The sequence below is a fragment of the Littorina saxatilis genome, linkage group LG14, assembly GCF_037325665.1.
Source record: "Littorina saxatilis isolate snail1 linkage group LG14, US_GU_Lsax_2.0, whole genome shotgun sequence".
NCBI lineage: Eukaryota > Metazoa > Mollusca > Gastropoda > Littorinimorpha > Littorinidae > Littorina > Littorina saxatilis.
Window position 1 is genome coordinate 3,269,233 of NC_090258.1, and position 21,182 is coordinate 3,290,414.

The window sequence follows — 21,182 nt, forward strand, 5'->3', positions numbered from 1 at the left end:
TCTTTCCCAATTCATTCTTCATTCACTCTTTATCACAGGAAAGTTAATTGTGTTTAAACCCTGTACATCCGGAGTCAGGAATTCGGATACTGACACTTGACAGGTGTCACTGACCTGTTTTAGTTCCCACAGTCTATCAAATTCCTTTTTCTGTCGACAGCAGACTCTACTACTGCTAGTTACACTATTCTGTGTGCTGGAGGAAATCCTACACCACACAGAAAGGGTCAAGACCAGATACCACTATCGCTAATGTGCGCTTATCTGGCTGCGCTGAAAACAGGAAAAGTGACTGTGACACAGCAAGCAGAAGAGGTCAGGTGACGATGGCTGCATCTGGCTCGCAGTGAAACACTCCCCTTTCCCCACAGGCCTCAGTAGCAGAACAGACTAAACTGAACTTAGCACGTTCTGCTTCCAACCTGGATGGAGTTAGAGGGTTCTGCTTCCAAGATGAGCAGGAGAAATGCTTGGAGCCAGAACAAATTATGACTTATAAATACGCAATTATGCAAGATTTTCAAGAATCCTTTGCAGAAAGTGAGAATCATGTTACCATCAGTCAAATAACTATAAAGTTGCAAAACAGGTTATTTTGAGGTAATTGGTTCTGGTTTTAGCCCATCGTTATATCCCAATCGTTTTTTCGTTCACATTTGCCCAACATGTTAATTTGCTGAGCGGGGTTTATGTCGTCTGCTAGGCTAGGGCAATCGAACCACTGCAGTCTGCACCGAGTCTGCACGCATGAGGCAGTCTGGTAATAAGTGTTATATATGGTAAGAACGTTCTGAACCCTACACGTTTTCGAATACGATTGTTCTTGCCTTGAAATAATAATTCGGAAACCATTCATTTACTGAACTGATGCAGTCGTATTTCAGTGTAGTCTGCTACGTATGACAGAGTCGATCGAGTCAGTCTTTCAAATGCTGGTCTAGCTCAGTAGCTGGTAGTGGTACGTTATCGGAATAACACTTTTGTTTTCTGTTAGCTGCTGGGAATTGTATACTAACTCATCATTTGGTAATGTGGATGATAATTAGCTACATGCCACTAACACGGCATATGAGAAGAATCTATGCTTGTCGGCAAAAATGAGATGAAATAGAGCGGCTTCTATTTTTAGATCAGTGGCACTGTGGCAGGCACATGCAATCTGTCAGAAAAAAACCACTTCTGCTTTAATTGAGAAGCAGGGAATTTATGGTAATTTGGTATTGTGGATAATATAAGCTACATGTCATTAACTAATTCTGAGGATGAGAGCACAGTCTCGCTTAGGCAAAGGGCGGAAGAATACGCTCTGTGGAAAAGTTAGCGCACTTTGGAGTGCGCTAACAGTTTTAGCGCATCGCCATTAGCCAATCAACTGGTTCACATCAGTCATGTGACACCAGTACTTACTGACAATTAATGTTATTTTTCTTATTTTTCAGATTTGCAAAGAGGAGACCATAACAACGAATAATTAGCAATCAGACAAATTTAAAATGCCTTGGACAAAAGAAAAGAGCAAAAAGTATTTTGCGTCACTACTTATTTGGAGACGAAATCATTCAAAACGGTGCAAGCCAAATATCGCAGCTGGTTCCACTTCAACAATTATCCCCAGAAAAGCCAAATTTATTGTTGGGTTCACACATTGAAAGCCACAGGATCAGTCAACAACATCAACAAGAAGGCAGAACCCAGAACATTCGTGCCATCAGGAAGGAAGAGTTTGTCAAGGTGATTGACAACTTTGCTCGTCGGCTTCATGCGTGTCTGCAGCGAAACGGCGGCCATTTGGAACATGTGCTCTGAAAAATGTATCCTGCAAGTAAGAGACCTCAAATCTTCAGTTTTCTAATTGTTATCATCTCAGCTTCCAGGAAATGCAATACTTTTTGGAGTTGCTGGCCTGTGTAATAAACTATTTGTATACATGTATTTGGGTTGCAAGTATTCTGGGGCACCCTGTACAATCATTCATCATTGGGTTTTTTTCTAAAAGAATGCAAAAGCCTACGGAAAGTTCTGCTTTCACTGATTCAGATCGACTGATTAAAACTGATCACTAAAAGTAAAATTCTAAACTTTGCTGCTGCTGAGCGAAAATAATAAAAGTTATCATTACTTCAAGAAAACCCAATCTGTCAAAATACCATGCTGGTTCATTCAGAATCTCAGAGAAAGGATTGATCCTGTGATGTTGTGCAGCTTGACTCTTTCCATACTGACCAACACTTCATCATCCCTCATAGTCCAGCCTTTCAAAGCGTCTTTACCATGTGTGAACGTGGGAGTTTCAGCCCATGAACGAAGAAGAAGATAGCGTCTTTATGTCATTCAGACCATCCTCTTTTCACGTGCAAGCGGTTTATCACTGTAGCAAGAACAAAGACATCTGAGAAGTGTGTATATAATAGTGTTAAACTTTTACTGAGCCTGGGCCACCCACAGACCCATTTTAACCAGCTCTACTTAAAACTCCACTCACTGAACTTAAAGCATCCCAAAAACCCAGTTCATGATTCGGAAGAAGAAGAAGAGAAAAAGATCTCATTTCAGTTCAAGCACTTTTTCCTCAAGAGGTCCACATTCTAGTTGTGCAAAAAGAAATTCCGTTGTGCCACTGAGACGAGAAACTAGGGATGCTGTATGTATCACACAGTCTCTTCGCCAGTACGTTTCACCAGCACGAACAACACGTGAATATTTATGGCACAATAAACATCATCCATTGAGCCAGAAAAACAAAAAGAATGGTGCTACAACAACAAACAAGTCTGCATGAGGACGAGAACTTAAATGGTGGGCAACAGAGGTCCAAGCAACACACAATTGTGGCTGTCTTCCTCTACTGCTTACACCATCACGACGCAGCATCAACAGAATTCATTGCAGGCCATCTTATCTGGAGGGTCTAGTCCTTGACACAATACACCTGTCACACATTCACAGGTAACTGTAATTCACAGGTAACTGCAGCACTGTTTTCACCTTACATTCACAGGTAACTGCAGCACTGTTTTCACCTAACATTCACAGGTAACTGCAGCACTGTTTTCACCTAACATTCACAGGTAACTGCAGCACTGTTTTCACCTTACATTCACAGGTAACTGCAGCACTGTTTTCACCTAACATTCACAGGTAACTGCAGCACTGATTTCACCTCACATTCACAGGTAACTGCAGCACTGTTTTCACCTTACATTCACAGGTAACCGCAGCACTGTTTTCACCTAACATTCACAGGTAACTGCCGCACTGTTTTCACCTAACATTCACAGGTAACGGGCGCAGCACTGTTTTCATCTAACAAACTTGAGTGTTTATTTCATAATGATGCCTCCTCAATGTCATTGGCAATGTCATGTGTGTCATAGCCATGTTTGAAGTCCGCAGCACACATTTAACACAAAATGAAGACGAGTGCATGGGATGTGCTTGGCAGTAATTTACACACAGGAACTCAAGTTGTCTTCGACAGCAACATGTTTATGATTCTGTCTCCCACAGTAAGATCGTTATACCAAGATTTGAGAAAGATTACGAAAAAGGACATACCATATTATATAACCTAAAAGGCAATACAGCATATGGCTGCAGCCACCGTTTTTGTGGCAAAATTGCAATTCAATTGAATCAATCAGCTATCAGCACTTGTACTTTCAATCAATCGGCCCAAGCTGAATGCCGTAGCGTACTTCCGTTTTTCACTTTCACAAGCGATAGTCAGTTCAGGTAAGTAGTGTTAATGTGGAACAGTGGTTATAATCAAGGTACAAAGCATTGCTCAGTAACAGAAAAGTGCTAGCTGCGGCTGGACTGTAGTAAAGTGGATGTGTCTCCAGACATGGGATTCAGAAAAAGTGATAATTAAGGAAAAAAAAGGTGGGGGTCTGGGGGCCGCAGAAGGCCCCCAGTAGGGTCCAGGGGCAATGCCCCTGGTCGGGGTCTGGGGGCGAATCCCCCAGAAGCTGAAGGTTTTTAGTGTTTTAGACACACAAAAATGGCCCTGAAATGCATATTTCAGCTTAATCATAGGCCCCCCCCCCCCCCCCCCCCCCCCCTTTCTCTTCCTTCCCATATTTCTCAAATTAATTTTACGCTAAGACTCAAAATAAGGAGGAGAAAGAGAGAGAGAGAGTCAGAGAGAGAGAGAGAGAGAGAGAGAGAGAGAGAGAGAGAGAGAGAGAGAGAGAGGCGGGGGTGGGGGGGGGGGGGGGGGGGTGGTGGCGTGTGACGGTGTGGTTTCAATGTTCTTAGTCTTACCTTGTCGGTGCCAAACGACCCCAGTGACTGATTACCCGACTGGGTTTTCAGGATAGTCAGGTGCTTGTTGCTTTTCAAGTGGCTTTTGAGGGCAATCTTTCCATTGGAGCCGTAGTTGATAACATTAACATCGTTGCACAAAGTGCACTGAGCTTTTCCCGGCAAGTTGATTTTAGCAAAAGCATCGCCAACTTTCAGTTTCACGTCTTGTGTCTTCTGGCCTTTCTCGTATTTCCAGCTCAATGATACAACTTCATCGAGCCAGTCGAATCTCCAGAGATTTTTCTTGTACTTCTGCTGGTCAATTTCCCGGGCTAGAACGGTTTCGTCTTGCTTTAGCCGTGCGCCTTGAGTCGCCTGGTGAGATATGTGCGCGTTATAAATATTCGTATTATTATTATTATTATTATTATTAGCTTCCTCATCATTTTGGCAGGTGGCTCGAAGCGATGTAAAAATGGCGCCGAATCATTCTCATACGGTATGCTTACACTGAATCCCCGAAAGCTACGTTGAAACGGTGACTGTAGCAGACAAAGAGCGCGTTCCCATACGGATCGACCAGCAACAGTCCGACCGTTTTAGGAACCAACCGTTCAAAAATAGTATGGAATGGAGCGTCGCGATCAGCGGACCGGCCGAAAAACTTGGGTCTATACCTACATATACCCCAAAATTTTCTCAGCGGATTTGCACGAATCTCAAGAATGATCCCTGGAGCCTAAAAATTTACGGAATTCCGTAAATTTACGGAAGAATCCCATGTCTGGTCTCGTAGGCCCCAAATATGGACATTTATCTTTCACACTAAAACTGTGACTAGCACGGATACTTGATGTTCAAAACAGGCTGATAGTCAAAATGATGTTGAGGGGTTCCATGTATGTAGAGCCAGGTTTTCTGTGCTGTTTCATATTCACATCTCTGAGTTTCATATTAAATCATACTTGCAAGTCAGATTTGTGTTTAAAACTTTACAACAAAAACATCTGTACCATTAACTAAAACAACAGCTAAAATTAAATATCACATTAAAAAGATGTTGTGTGCATTTTCAAGGATCACAACAAGAGAACTGTTCATGTTGACTGCACTGTACAGAGTGTTTGTTTGTTTGTTCTTCGGTCAGAAAATCAACAGAATTTCAAGATACGCTCTTTCTCCCCATGACATAAAGATGCCTTCCCCCCTTCTAAAAGTAAAACTGGTTAGGCCAAAAAGAAAAATATGTCTGTTTCCGGTAACCCGACCGACCCTATTTTTAAGCGCCGACCCTAAAGGTTTTTTTCGCTTTTCGCGCACACACACACACACAAAAATGAAGTCAAGTATACTTTATTTAGTTTCAATATATCTAGGTCAAAAACATGTGCTAAATAATTGTAAGTAAACTAAGGAAGCGTTTAAAAAAACAAAACAAAAAAACGTAAAAAGACGTTAACAAAACGTTAAAAAAAAAGGTTTACAAAATAAATAAAATAATTTTTATTTTTAAAAACGACCGACCGGAAACAGACATATTTTTCTTTTTGGCCTTAAACATTGACGTTGCTTGTCCACAAGCTCAATTAAATGTGTATGACAGAAGTCAGCTCTTCTTCCACATCTCCTGTTGTCTCCTACATAAATTTTCTTTGTTCATGGGCTGTAACTCCCACGGCTTTTACGTGTATGACCGTTTTTACCCCACCATTTAGGCAGCCATACACCGCTTTCGGGGGAAGCACGCTGGCTATTTTTGCGTTTCTATAATCCACCGAACTCTGACATGGATTAAAGGATCTTTTCCGTGCGCACTTGGTATTGTGCTTGCATGTACACATGAAGAGGGATGTTGTAAGTGTCTTGATACTGAAGCCTTCACGATTCACACCATGCCTCAAATACTTTTATGTCCTCTAACAACACGTGTGGCTACACACCCAGTCCATACACCTGTGGTTTCAACGACAGTCTCTCACTGTAGCTCTCTAATGACATTCATTTTCTGGTTTCAACGACAGTCTGTCACTGTAACTCTCTAGTGACATTCATTTTCTGGTTTCAACGAGTCTCTCACTGTAACTCTCTGGTGACATTCATTTTCTGGGGCCCTGTGGTTCAGTTGGTAGAACTCTGGACGTGTGATCCTTGGTTCAGGGGTTCGAATCCGGGCCAGGACGGACACGGGTCAACTTGATGTGGAGACTCAGACACGTAAGAATTCTGCCGGAAGGGCAGGTGGCTGATTATTCCTCAATACACACACATCTGGGAAGTGTACATGACTCTTGTTGCTGGTAAAGAATTGCACTTGAAGAAGCAGACATCCATCTTCTGTGTAACAGCTAAGATTCTATATTCACAGCTTTGTCCACTCCAGATGAAATGCACAGGCCTTGTTCATTCCATGGATATGTCACTCTTGAAGTAAAATAGCACAGTGCCCTAAGTCATATACACAACCATCTCTCGGCATACCCCCAGAGCTACACATTTGTAGAAACTTTACATCCTTTGCAGAAGTAATGCACATTTCTCGACGCCACAAAAGCATTTCTCTGTGAAGAAACTACACACACACCTCTCTTGGTAAATACAGTTAAAACCACACTGATGCCACATGTGTTGAGTGAAAGTAAAATTTTGTCCATAAAAATCAGGCACGCCACGGGTGTGGGTGAAAGCAAAGTGCATGTAGTCTATTCTACATTCAAGTCAATGCAAAGTTCTCTTCTCCTAAGCTTCAAAACTGAAGTTTTCAAGTTACCATAACAACATCACTTAATTGAGCTATTTTTAAAAGTCACAGGGAATTTCAACTCCCTGCTGCAAAGTATATAAATGGCTAGTACTGAAACTGGTGTCCATGGGCATGAAGGTTTCCACGGTGATGTGAGAGTGTCCATAGCAACAGGAAGGATTCCATGGCAATGTGAACACTTTTCAATGTGACTTAAAAGGTTTCCATTGTAAAAAAATGTGTATTACGGTCACATGACTTTTTCCATGGCGGCAACATCACCACGGTAACATGAAGGTGTCCTTGGCAACATAAAGGTCACCATGGCACCATGAAGGTCACCCTGGCAACATAAAGGTAACCATGGCAACAGAGAAGTTTGTGGCCATGGCGACATGAAGATCTCCATGACGACATGAAGGTTACCATGGTGATAATCACAAGTGGAGTGACAGCTGCTCTCGTGGAGGAAGAAGGGGGCACAGGAGGTTTTGGTGTCTGTAGGCCGACCATATTCCCACTGCTTGCAACACAAGCTGGTGTCTGTAGGCCGACCATATTCCCACTGCTTGCAACACAAGCTGTCAACACAAGAAGCACAATGTAGATTACATGTTTGTTGGAAATTTGGAGAATATTTCATAGTTACAGGTAATTTTGCACTCTAAAAAAGTATATAGGGCATGTCCAAAAAATTAGCTCTCTCAACGCTTGAAATTAAAACACAAATTTCTTTATTTCGGTACGCTGGCTTTGTTGTAGAATGTTCATATGTTCATAATCAATATTTTATTTTCCTCACTGAGTTATGTCCCTTGTTTAGCAGTCATATTGTTTAAGAGGATTTCACTGTGCATGAAGTGACGTTTTTGGTCACTTTTTTATATTCGGGTTCAGTACAATCCAATTTTTTTTGTAATTTCAGTAATCATCATATCACATGAGACTGACATTGATGTATACTGTGATATAAGTCGGCAGTTGTTGAAACTCTTTGTAGCCAAAATATTAAAGAATGCAACTCACCCCCCTAAATGGCCTCGTCCGTGACATTTTGGATACAAAAATTCATGTACTGATTGCATTTCGTTTTATACAGAAATTTTACTTGAGATTATCTTCAAGCTTTTCGAAAGGCACTATTTGTCGCTTTTATTCAATTTGCCAGACATACAGTTGCTGACTTAATTGTGTCACGGACGAGGCACTTTTTGATGTGTTATAGCGGTATTTGCCTTCCTTTTGTCTCCCTGTCTTTGCGCGTGCTTCATCAGAAATCAGTCAGCTGATTAATTTAGACCTATTCTTAGCCTGAGACATGTCATGTTGCAGTGAAATACACAAGTAAAATGCTTTCGGGGCAGCCAATAACGGTGGTCCAGGCGAGAGGTAAAACTGTAACATTCGGGAAAGCAACCAAACCAATGATGTACGTCGGGTACATTCACCAGCTAAAACATTATGTGTCCATTCAACCTGCAAGACGCCGAAACAGTCGTTGCCGTTGAAAGCCCTCGAACCGAGTACCATTGAAGCCTGCAAAACAATACTCACCTGCGATTACTTGACGCATCTACCGACTACAGTGTATAGCTGTCGCTCACAGTGGCAGTGCCAATTACGCTGTTTTTAGGGGGGAGGGGGAAGAAGTGAGCCGTGTCGCTGATTGGTTACCGATTCGGTAAAGGTGGTAAAGACAAGTCTGACACTAGTCAATAATTGGAAGCAATCTCAACGGAAACTGGCTTATTTATTGGGCATTTAGTGTGTTCCGTCGAAGCTTCGTGCTCATTTGTTACCTCATGTTATTATGACTTTGTTGCCGCTTTCTCTGTCCCTCAGTGTCAATATTTTGACATGCCAATGAATGTGCTGTTTTGGAGGGGGGAGAGGGGGGTGACGAAGTTAGCTACGCTGTCGCCCTGTCGCTGATTTGTAACAGATTCGGCAACGGTGGAAAAAACAAGTTAGTTTGACTTTACATTGTAATTGGAAACAATCTTTACTTTGCCTTTTCAGAAACTGACTTTTATTTGGCATTTTAACCATTTACTGTGGAAGCTGCATGCTCAGTTGTTATCTCATGTTGGAAGGAAATTAACAATCCTGAAGTTAAATAAAAGCAACTTGCCGAAATTCTGTTAAATAAACAGCATCGTTTGTCTTTTAACCTTTGACAAGTGTTTTGTTTTATTTATATGAGAGAAAAAACCCGTTGGTGCAACAAGTATTGTCCATATTTAGACAAACAGACACATGCTCAAACGTATGCAATCAAAACATATTTCATTCGAGCTCATAATTTTGATGCATTTCCTAATATACACTCTGTCACAATACCAATTTTCAACTTGATTGGATTAAAACTTTGGCTGGATAACTCTCCAACACAAATCTGAAAAAAAATCAAGGTTCGAACATAGATCTGACCTTGACCTTTCATTTACAACCTTGAAACTTTGCACGACAGATTATATTACCCATATGTACCTATCCACCAAGTTTTGTTTTCAAATATTCATGGGCTCTTGAGGATCCTTCTTTATGCTTACTAAAGCTAACGGACAGACGTAACCCGGGCGGACGAACGAGCGAATGTAAACACTGACCCAAATTAATGATAGTCTCACATTGTGGGTGACTACTGAAAACGATATGTTGCTATAATAAAATTTGTTGATCTCCTGAAGACGTCACTACTATAGTGCATTTCGTACGTGCCTCGTCCGTGACGCGTACTGGCCTCGTCCGTGACAAATGTTCAAGCGTTTCTCCGAAATGTGATTTATTTTTTAACTTTTTGAATTATCTTTACCGAAAGAGCAATGCTTGCCATTAATGTTTCATCGCTATGAACGAAAACAGCGAACACAATTCGCAGAAATATCAACTTACTTCTTTGTGATTGAAAAATAGGACAGAATTTTGGCCTCGTCCGTGACGCACATCAAACATCGAAGAACTCGCCCACAAATTAAATATTTCTCTATTTCATACTTCACAGAGAACAACAGTCACAAGTTGCATAATCCTCGATCATTGTCAACTTAATATAGTTGTTTTGTTGATTTCCACGTGCCTTTATGTTCGTCCGAATGCCTCGTCCGTGACGCTGGATATGCCCTATACCTTAAATAAGCACCTCTTTTTAAAAAAAATGAAAATGTGTGAAACATAGCGACTTACGCCCCCTGCCCTAACACACACTCAGACACAAAAGCAGATAGACAGACAAAACGATCGCAGGCAAACACACAATAGGCAGATGAAGACAGACAAAACGATAGCAGGCAAACACACAATAGGCAGATGAAGACAGACAAAACGATCGCAGGCAAACACACAATAGGCAGATGAAGACAGACAAAACGATCGCAGGCAAACACACAATAGGCAGATGAAGACAGACAAAACGATCGCAGGCAAACACACAATAGGCAGATGAAGACAGACAAAACGATCGCAGGCAAACACACAATAGGCAGATGAAGACAGACAAAAACAGACAGACACAAAGAGAACACACACAGTCTCTCTGTAACTCTCTCGGTCATCAGGATAGTTGAAATGACCTGTGTTCTATCTCTTGAAGAGTTTGGCCAGCCTGGATTTCTTGTTGGAGGGGGGAGCCATCAGCATGGGCACTTTGTTCTTGTGGCGAATGAAGATCTGTGCAAACAAACAATTCCCTGTATGAATACACGAGCTACTGTGTTCAATCACAACACCCCCCCACACACAAGGCAGAGACAGAGATATATACCTGAGAATAGACTATGTTCAAAAATAACTGTCGGGTTTGTACGAGTTGTGAAAGAGTGAATACTTTTGCTTGTATTGAGGCAAACTTTCACACGTGATATTAAATGCCAGTCACAAGCGAGGGATGTGCCTTAACCATGTGAATAAGATGCACATCAGAAAAGTTTGCCTCAATAAAAGCAAGAGTATTCACTCTTTGACAACTCATACACAAACCAGACAGAGTAATGTCCAGAGTTTGTCTCTGTGAATTTCAATAATACTTCAGGAGCAAATAGCATATATGCAGGAAAAACACAAACAATGCTGTCACCACTTTTACATGAACAAGAGACCACAATATCAAACTGCAAAAAGTAATGGTCACCAAGCTTGGCCAAAACAAGATGACATTGGATGTGAGGATTACAGGTGAAAAGTTGTGCGACAAACCGTGCAAGGGGGCTGCATCCAAGGCTCTCCATCTATCTGCATGGGGAACCGCTTCTTTGTTCTGTAAGACAACGCAAACACTTCATGAGAAACATAGAACACTCCGGTCGCGATATAACCTTGAACGGTTGAAAACGACGTTAAACACCAAATAAAGAAAGAAAGAAACCCCCACCCCCCTGAAATCCACCTTTTCTTGGCTTGTTGGCTAACAGCATGTAAATACAGTATTTTTTCTAATGCTTTTCTTATGATGATGAAACTGAAAGTAGCTTGCTCATTTCAATGCTTGTTATTCTCTCAGGTGCCAGGAGACTGGTTCCGTACAACTCTCACTCACTGTATTACTCTTGCTGTATGCATTTAGAGCGCTAACTTCCCTTTGTTTCTTACATCTTATGCATTCACGTTTACTTTTATAGGACAGTTTATACACAGGCATGGGACAGTTTATACACAGGCATGGGACAGTTTATATACAGGCATGGGACAGTTTATATACAGGCATGGGACAGTTTATATACAGGCATGGGACAGTTTATATACAGGCATGGGACAGTTTATATACAGGCATGGGACAGTTTATATACAGGCATGGGACAGTTTATATGCAGGCATGGGACAGTTTATATACAGGCAAGGGACAGTTTATATACAGGCATGGGACAGTTTATATACAGGCATGGGACAGTTTATATACAGGCATGGGACAGTTTATATACAGGCATGGGAATTGAAAAGAGTAAAAAAGGCTGAATATTTGTAAGTAATGGCAAAGTCGACGGTGCGAAGCGCCTAGCCCTGCTAGGGGGGTTCGGGGGCATGTCCCCCCGGATTTTTTTTCTCTCCAAATAACCCAATTGGTGCAATTTGGTGTCATCTAAACTCCAAGTGTGCCATTAAATTCAGTTTTTAGAACCATTTTTGCCTCCCCCATATATTTTTTCGGCGGACACTTTTGTTTTTTCGGCGGAAAAAAAATAAAATCGGCGAAAATTTGCCTTTCGGCGGACAATTCCCATGCCTGATATAACTTTACAAATTAACTTTCCTGCTCTTAAAGGCGAAGATCGGGAGGAATTTTTCTGCGAGTACGAAGATTTGATTAATGGCCTCCAGATGCGCAACTGACACTCACACCCTCCATCCAGCAAGTGTCTGGAACTGGTGGTATCTCTGATTACTGGACCGAGAAAAAAGGGGAAGTCACTGTTTCATTCACTTTCGTGTCTTCGTGTGAAATTGGAGACGGCCTGTAAATTAGCCTGTGGGCATAGGGAAGCTGGGTGTTGATAACTAATGATAACAGACTTGGAGGAACGAGTGGCTGTAGCACATAGCAGACATTCTTTCAAAACTGTTACAGTTTCAGGATACATGAGATTAATAGAAATCCATTTTAATACTCTTGTCACACGACACTGACCTTATGACGACTTGTGAGCACTGCGCCAGACGTTTGCCCGACCCCCTCAGTCCTGCGATGACCTGACCAACTTGCATTATATTCTCCAGGCCTACCACCTCGATCATAGAATCACCAACATCTGAAACAATCGAAAATTTTAATATTACATTTTCATTTGATTAATATACTTACCCAATTCACATATAGCAATTTACTTCAGTTTAGTGCTAGAACGCTTCATGTTTGGTGTACATTAGCTTAATATGTGGGATGATAATGTTACCAACTTTCAAGCATGTAGGTCAAGTGGTTTGATTTTTACCCTTTTTAATATATATTGCTCAAATTCCGAAAGTGCATCGATCATCAATAATAAGAGGTTTGACACCGAACAGCAGCCACGCTCATCTGACTTACAGAGACCCTGTCATTGCTGTTTCAACTCTTATTGTCTGAGGATGATTTTTGTAAGTAAGGCCATTCCAAAATTCCAACAGCCCCAGCCTACCTTGCACGGCGATGGCCAGCTCTGCAGACGACATGCTGGAGGTAGAGAACTCCTTGTCTATCCTAGCTTACAGTACAGACAAGCCAGCCTACCTTGTACAGCGATGGCCAGCTCTGCAGACGACATGCTGGAGGTAGAGAACTCCTTGTCTATCCTAGCTTACAGTACAGACAAGCCAGCCTACCTTGTACAGCGATGGCCAGCTCTGCAGACGACATGCTGGAGGTAGAGAACTCCTTGTCTATCCTAGCTTACAGTACAGACAAGCCAGCCTACCTTGTACAGCGATGGCCAGCTCTGCAGACGACATGCTGGAGGTAGAGAACTCCTTGTCCTTGTCTTTCTTGGCTTTCTGCGCCTTGCGACGTTTCTTCTGACTGGGGTTCTCCCCCCACAGGTTTGTACCACCATAGATGCTGGGGATGTTGAGCAGGGCGATCCCCTCCAGTCGTGGTCCGTTGGCCAGGTCCAGGGACATGCCGTCACACTGGGGGGTAGGTGCAAAGGTATGATAGATGTATAATCTTCTAACACCTACTGGGGGTGGACAGGTATGGGAATGGCAGACCTGGCAACCCCTGTTTTGTACTTGGAGTATTCTCAAACAACCGTGTTTTTTCAGAAAAATGAGCGTACTCCACACAGCATTTGAACATCCATGATTCAAACATGCTACCACATGCGCACCATTAATCAAGTTTACCAGTACATTTAAAACAAATGTTTATTTCAATATTTATAACTGGCAAAAACTGTAATCATGAGTCAAAATACTGGATCGGCTTTGGGATGCGCTTGAGAAGAAAAGTAGCTAGGAATTTTTCTCGTCGTATGTTTTACCACTGACCATACTGATCGTACTCCGGACAATCATGCGTACAAAATACGACGAAATTGTATGGGTTCCCGGGTCTGTAAGGGATATGTCACCTTTGGTCACCAACTAAAAGAGCAATATTTAAATTCTAAAAGGACAGGCAGAAGGCACTCACACACACACACACAACACACCCACCCTAACACATACATACACACACACACACACACACACACATACACAAACACACACATACACACACACACATACACACACACAAACACACACATACACAAACACACAAACACACACACAGTGTGTGCATCAACTCACCATGATGTCCATGTGTTCATGCAGGTTTTTGCAGGCTGAGGAGAACTGGGCAGACGTTCCAAACTCAAAGTACCACAGCTTGTTCTTCATTCTGCAAGACACAGAAGAAACAATACTCCATAAATTATCTTCTTCTTCATTCATTCATGTCCTGAAACTCCCACGTTTACTCACGTTTTTGCCCGAGTGGGTTTTACATGTACGACCGTTTTCACCCCACCATTCAGGCAGCCATACGCCATGCGACAACTATACTCCATATAGAAAACTTTGTCAAGGCAATTAGAATTAAGTTAACAAACACTGAGCTAGTATGGTCATCAATGCAGGGACTGTGCTTAGATTGTCACAGCAACACATTCAAAACATGTTTACTTGAATTAACCTGTTCGCTGCCAGGAAATATTTGTATACAAAGCATAACCTGTATCTACCTGAATTGATAACTTACAGTTGTTGTTATTTATTGAACGGTTTGATGCCCAATAAAGCAAGTTACCCAGGACGTCAGCTGATGTCACGTACATGCAGTGAAAGGTTTATTTTTTTTTCATTTTCATTACTTTATTGTCCCATCGCTGGGAAATTCGGGTCGCTTCCTCCCAGTGAAAAGCTAGCAGCAACGGAGTCGCGCTACCCAGGTGTCTGCGTGTTTAGGTGTATTCAGCCACCTGCACTTATGGCAGAATGACCAAGGTCTTTTACGTGCCATTGTGATGACACGGGGGTGGGACATGGCTTCCGTCTCTGGGTCTGCACATAAAGTTGACCCGTGTCCGTCCCGGCCCGAATTCGAACCTGCGACCTTCCGATCACAAGTCCAGTGCTCTACCAACTGAGCTACCGGATAGTGAAAATAGCTTAAAACTATGGCAAGAATATCAACATGAAAGAACAGTGTGCATGCAGTGTATAAAAAGCTTGCTTACCTGCTGTTGAATTTCTCTGGGTGTTTTTCCCTCATCACATGGAAGCGGTGACAGATAGACGCATCCTGTCAATTAATACACACCACATGTTGAGAGAAAAATACACATTCTCCTTTTAATCTTATTTTCGCGCTCAGCCCAATTTTGAAATACTGCAACAACAGCTTTCCAGGTGTTCATTATTAGCATGTCTGTCTGTCTGGTGTTTTGTACCCCACATAGCAATTACTATCAATCAATCAATCAATATGAGGCTTATATCGCGCGTATTCCGTGGGTACAGTTCTAAGCGCAGGGATTTTTTTATTTTATTTTTATTTTATGCAATTTATATCGCGCACAGGGATTTATTTATGCCGTGTGAGATGGAAAATTTTTTTTTTACACAATACATCACGCATTCACATCGGCCAGCAGATCGCAGCCATTTCGGCGCATATCCTACTTTTCACGGCCTATTATTCCAAGTAACACGGGTATTTGGTGCACATTTTTATCTATGCCAATACAATTTTGCCAGGAAAGACCCTTTTGTCAATCGTGGGATCTTTAACGTGCACACCCCAATGTAGTGTACACGAAGGGACCTTGGTTTTTCGTCTCATCCGAAAGACTAGCACTTGAACCCACCACCTAGGTTAGGAAAGGGGGGAGAAAATTGCTAACGCCCTGACCCAGGGTCGAACTCGCAACCTCTCGCTTCCGAGCGCAAGTGCGTTACCACTCGGCCACCCAGTCAAGTGCGTTACCACTCGGCCACCCAGTCAAGTGCGTTACCACTCGGCCACCCAGTCAAGTGCGTTACCACTCGGCCACCCAGTCAAGTGCGTTACCACTCGGCCACCCAGTCAAGTGCGTTACCACTCGGCCACCCAGTCAAGTGCGTTACCACTCGGCCACCCAGTCAAGTGCGTTACCACTCGGCCACCCAGTCAAGTGCGTTACCACTCGGCCACCCAGTCAAGTGCGTTACCACTCGGCCACCCAGTCAAGTGCGTTACCACTCGGCCACCCAGTCAAGTGCGTTACCACTCGGCCACCCAGTCGTTACCACTCGGCCACCCAGTCGTTACCACTCGGCCACCCAGTCGTTACCACTCGGCCACCCAGTCGTTACCACTCGGCCACCCAGTCGTTACCACTCGGCCACCCAGTCGTTACCACTCGGCCACCCAGTCGTTACCACTCGGCCACCCAGTCGTTACCACTCGGCCACCCAGTCGTTACCACTCGGCCACCCAGTCGTTACCACTCGGCCACCCAGTCGTTACCACTCGGCCACCCAGTCGTTACCACTCGGCCACCCAGTCGTTACCACTCGGCCACCCAGTCGTTACCACTCGGCCACCCAGTCGTTACCACTCGGCCACCCAGTCGTTACCACTCGGCCACCCAGTCGTTACCACTCGGCCACCCAGTCGTTACCACTCGGCCACCCAGTCGTTACCACTCGGCCACCCAGTCGTTACCACTCGGCCACCCAGTCGTTACCACTCGGCCACCCAGTCGTTACCACTCGGCCACCCAGTCGTTACCACTCGGCCACCCAGTCAAGTGCGTTACCACTCGGCCACCCAGTCAAGTGCGTTACCACTCGGCCACCCAGTCAAGTGCGTTACCACTCGGCCACCCAGTCAAGTGCGTTACCACTCGGCCACCCAGTCAAGTGCGTTACCACTCGGCCACCCAGTCAAGTGCGTTACCACCCGGCCACCAAGTGCGTTACCACCCGGCCACCAAGTGCGTTACCACCCGGCCACCAAGTGCGTTACCACCCGGCCACCAAGTGCGTTACCACCCGGCCACCAAGTGCGTTACCACCCGGCCACCAAGTGCGTTACCACCCGGCCACCAAGTGCGTTACCACCCGGCCACCAAGTGCGTTACCACTCGGCCACCAAGTGCGTTACCACTCGGCCACCCAGTCAAGTGCGTTACCACTCGGCCACCCAGTCAAGTGCGTTACCACCCGGCCACCCAGTGCGTTACCACTCGGCCACCCAGTGCGTTACCACCCGGCCACCCAGTGCGTTACCACTCGGCCACCCAGTGCGTTACCACTCGGCCACCCAGTGCGTTACCACCCGGCCACCCAGTGCGTTACCACTCGGCCACCCAGTGCGTTACCACCCGGCCACCCAGTGCGTTACCACCCGGCCACCCAGTGCGTTACCACCCGGCCACCCAGTGCGTTACCACCCGGCCACCCAGTGCGTTACCACTCGGCCACCCAGTGCGTTACCACTCGGCCACCCAGTGCGTTACCACTCGGCCACCCAGTGCGTTACCACTCGGCCACCCAGTGCGTTACCACCCGGCCACCCAGTGCGTTACCACTCGGCCACCCAGTGCGTTACCACCCGGCCACCCAGTGCGTTACCACTCGGCCACCCAGTGCGTTACCACCCGGCCACCCAGTGCGTTACCACCCGGCCACCCAGTGCGTTACCACCCGGCCACCAAGTGCGTTACCACTCGGCCACCAAGTGCGTTACCACCCGGCCACCCAGTGCGTTACCACTCGGCCACCCAGTGCGTTACCACCCGGCCACCCAGTGCGTTACCACCCGGCCACCAAGTGCGTTACCACTCGGCCACCCAGTGCGTTACCACCCGGCCACCCAGTGCGTTACCACTCGGCCACCAAGTGCGTTACCACTCGGCCACCAAGTGCGTTACCACCCGGCCACCAAGTGCGTTACCACTCGGCCACCCAGTGCGTTACCACTCGGCCACCAAGTGCGTTACCACCCGGCCACCAAGTGCGTTACCACTCGGCCACCCAGTGCGTTACCACTCGGCCACCCAGTGCGTTACCACCCGGCCACCCAGTGCGTTACCACTCGGCCACCCAGTGCGTTACCACCCGGCCACCCAGTGCGTTACCACTCGGCCACCCAGTGCGTTACCACCCGGCCACCCAGTGCGTTACCACCCGGCCACCCAGTGCGTTACCACCCGGCCACCAAGTGCGTTACCACTCGGCCACCAAGTGCGTTACCACCCGGCCACCCAGTGCGTTACCACTCGGCCACCCAGTGCGTTACCACCCGGCCACCCAGTGCGTTACCACCCGGCCACCAAGTGCGTTACCACTCGGCCACCCAGTGCGTTACCACCCGGCCACCCAGTGCGTTACCACTCGGCCACCAAGTGCGTTACCACTCGGCCACCAAGTGCGTTACCACCCGGCCACCAAGTGCGTTACCACTCGGCCACCCAGTGCGTTACCACTCGGCCACCAAGTGCGTTACCACCCGGCCACCAAGTGCGTTACCACCCGGCCACCAAGTGCGTTACCACTCGGCCACCAAGTGCGTTACCACTCGGCCACCAAGTGCGTTACCACCCGGCCACCAAGTGCGTTACCACTCGGCCACCCAGTGCGTTACCACTCGGCCACCCAGTGCGTTACCACCCGGCCACCCAGTGCGTTACCACTCGGCCACCCAGTGCGTTACCACCCGGCCACCCAGTGCGTTACCACTCGGCCACCCAGTGCGTTACCACCCGGCCACCCAGTGCGTTACCACCCGGCCACCCAGTGCGTTACCACCCGGCCACCAAGTGCGTTACCACTCGGCCACCAAGTGCGTTACCACCCGGCCACCCAGTGCGTTACCACTCGGCCACCCAGTGCGTTACCACCCGGCCACCCAGTGCGTTACCACCCGGCCACCAAGTGCGTTACCACTCGGCCACCCAGTGCGTTACCACCCGGCCACCCAGTGCGTTACCACTCGGCCACCAAGTGCGTTACCACTCGGCCACCAAGTGCGTTACCACCCGGCCACCAAGTGCGTTACCACTCGGCCACCCAGTGCGTTACCACTCGGCCACCAAGTGCGTTACCACCCGGCCACCAAGTGCGTTACCACCCGGCCACCAAGTGCGTTACCACTCGGCCACCAAGTGCGTTACCACTCGGCCACCAAGTGCGTTACCACCCGGCCACCAAGTGCGTTACCACTCGGCCACCCAGTGCGTTACCACTCGGCCACCCAGTGCGTTACCACCCGGCCACCCAGTGCGTTACCACTCGGCCACCCAGTGCGTTACCACCCGGCCACCCAGTGCGTTACCACTCGGCCACCCAGTGCGTTACCACCCGGCCACCCAGTGCGTTACCACCCGGCCACCCAGTGCGTTACCACCCGGCCACCAAGTGCGTTACCACTCGGCCACCAAGTGCGTTACCACCCGGCCACCCAGTGCGTTACCACTCGGCCACCCAGTGCGTTACCACCCGGCCACCCAGTGCGTTACCACCCGGCCACCAAGTGCGTTACCACTCGGCCACCCAGTGCGTTACCACCCGGCCACCCAGTGCGTTACCACTCGGCCACCAAGTGCGTTACCACTCGGCCACCAAGTGCGTTACCACCCGGCCACCAAGTGCGTTACCACTCGGCCACCCAGTGCGTTACCACTCGGCCACCAAGTGCGTTACCACCCGGCCACCAAGTGCGTTACCACCCGGCCACCAAGTGCGTTACCACTCGGCCACCCAGTGCGTTACCACTCGGCCACCCAGTGCGTTACCACCCGGCCACCAAGTGCGTTACCACTCGGCCACCAAGTGCGTTACCACTCGGCCACCCAGTGCGTTACCACTCGGCCACCAAGTGCGTTACCACCCGGCCACCAAGTGCGTTACCACCCGGCCACCAAGTGCGTTACCACTCGGCCACCCAGTGCGTTACCACTCGGCCACCCAGTGCGTTACCACCCGGCCACCAAGTGCGTTACCACTCGGCCACCAAGTGCGTTACCACTCGGCCACCCAGTGCGTTACCACTCGGCCACCAAGTGCGTTACCACTCGGCCACCCAGTGCGTTACCACTCGGCCACCCAGTGCGTTACCACTCGGCCACCCAGTGCGTTACCACTCGGCCACCAAGTGCGTTACCACTCGGCCACCCAGTGCGTTACCACTCGGCCACCAAGTGCGTTACCACTCGGCCACCCAGTGCGTTACCACTCGGCCACCCAGTGCGTTACCACTCGGCCACCAAGTGCGTTACCACTCGGCCACCCAGTGCGTTACCACTCGGCCACCCAGTGCGTTACCACTCGGCCACCCAGTGCGTTACCACTCGGCCACCAAGTGCGTTACCACTCGGCCACCCAGTGCGTTACCACTCGGCCACCAAGTGCGTTACCACTCGGCCACCCAGTGCGTTACCACTCGGCCACCCAGTGCGTTACCACTCGGCCACCAAGTGCGTTACCACTCGGCCACCAAGTGCGTTACCACTCGGCCACCCAGTGCGTTACCACTCGGCCACCCAGTGCGTTACCACTCGGCCACCCAGTCCCACTACAGTGGAACCCACCTCTTAAGACGCCTCTAACACTTTTCCCTTTTTAAGACCTTGTTTTCTCAGATCTTCTGTTCATAATGTCTGTAAATGTATCCCCATTTTAAGACTCACTCTTTTTTGGCTCACGTAAGTGTAGCCTATGCGATCGTAACTTTGTCTGTCTGTGCGTGCGTATGTGCGTGCGTGCGTGTGTATGTCTGTGGTAGAAACTCTAACATTTGAAGACGTCACATTACATTGACGTCACATTATGACGTAAGAGGGTTAGACGTCACGCGAAGGAAGTACTGAAAGTCTCGGTCATTATTATTTTGAGCGCGCCGAGACTAGTTGGCAGTCGTGTCCCTGTAAGTTGGCTACATGCAGACAGACAGATCTAGATCTAGTGTCTCGCTTTCTTGCACAGTTTCACCTATGCTCTTTCTCTGTGTGTGTGTGTGTGTGTGTGTGTGTGTGTGTGTGTGTGTGTGTGTGTGTGTGTGTGTGTGTGTGTGTGTGTGTGTGCACCGGTGGTGTGTGTGTGTGTGTGTGTGTGTGTGTGTGTGTGTGTGTGTGTGTGTGTGTGTGTGTGACGGAGTGATTGAGTTTGTGTTACTGTTTGTCGATTTCTTACGTGAGCCTTGATGGCTTCGCCTCTTGTTCAGGCATGAGACCAGCAAATGTTCAAAAAGTAGGAAACTAAG

The 21,182-nt window shown here is 47.1% G+C and overlaps 2 protein-coding genes across 5 annotated transcripts in view; one reads left to right on the top strand and one right to left on the bottom strand.

Annotated features, from left to right (window-relative positions):
* Window positions 1-1,602, top strand: part of LOC138946907 (solute carrier family 52, riboflavin transporter, member 3-B-like) — a 52,883-nt gene extending 51,281 nt beyond the window's left edge. For 3 of the 4 annotated variants that reach the window (XM_070318304.1, XM_070318308.1, XM_070318306.1), the window contains one exon: window positions 1,440-1,593. Coding sequence is in view for 1 of the 4 variants with exons in the window: in XM_070318307.1 (XP_070174408.1) it covers window positions 1,440-1,475 (36 nt within the window). In the remaining 3 variants the exon portion in view is untranslated. Of the gene's footprint in view, window positions 1-1,439 lie in introns of all 4 variants that reach the window. The other variant, XM_070318307.1, reaches the window with a different exon arrangement.
* Window positions 1,603-5,582: 3,980 nt separating this feature from the next.
* The window catches only part of LOC138946912 (diacylglycerol kinase beta-like), a 159,600-nt gene continuing 144,000 nt past the window's right edge, over window positions 5,583-21,182 (bottom strand). Inside the window, exons 21-27 of the mRNA XM_070318313.1 lie at window positions 15,175-15,239; window positions 14,246-14,336; window positions 13,372-13,582; window positions 12,606-12,726; window positions 11,180-11,240; window positions 10,558-10,654; window positions 5,583-7,521 (exon numbers count right to left, since the gene is read on the bottom strand). Of these exons, the coding sequence (XP_070174414.1) occupies window positions 10,565-10,654; window positions 11,180-11,240; window positions 12,606-12,726; window positions 13,372-13,582; window positions 14,246-14,336; window positions 15,175-15,239 (639 nt within the window). The 3' untranslated portion in view covers window positions 5,583-7,521; window positions 10,558-10,564. The remainder of the gene's footprint in view (window positions 7,522-10,557; window positions 10,655-11,179; window positions 11,241-12,605; window positions 12,727-13,371; window positions 13,583-14,245; window positions 14,337-15,174; window positions 15,240-21,182) is intronic.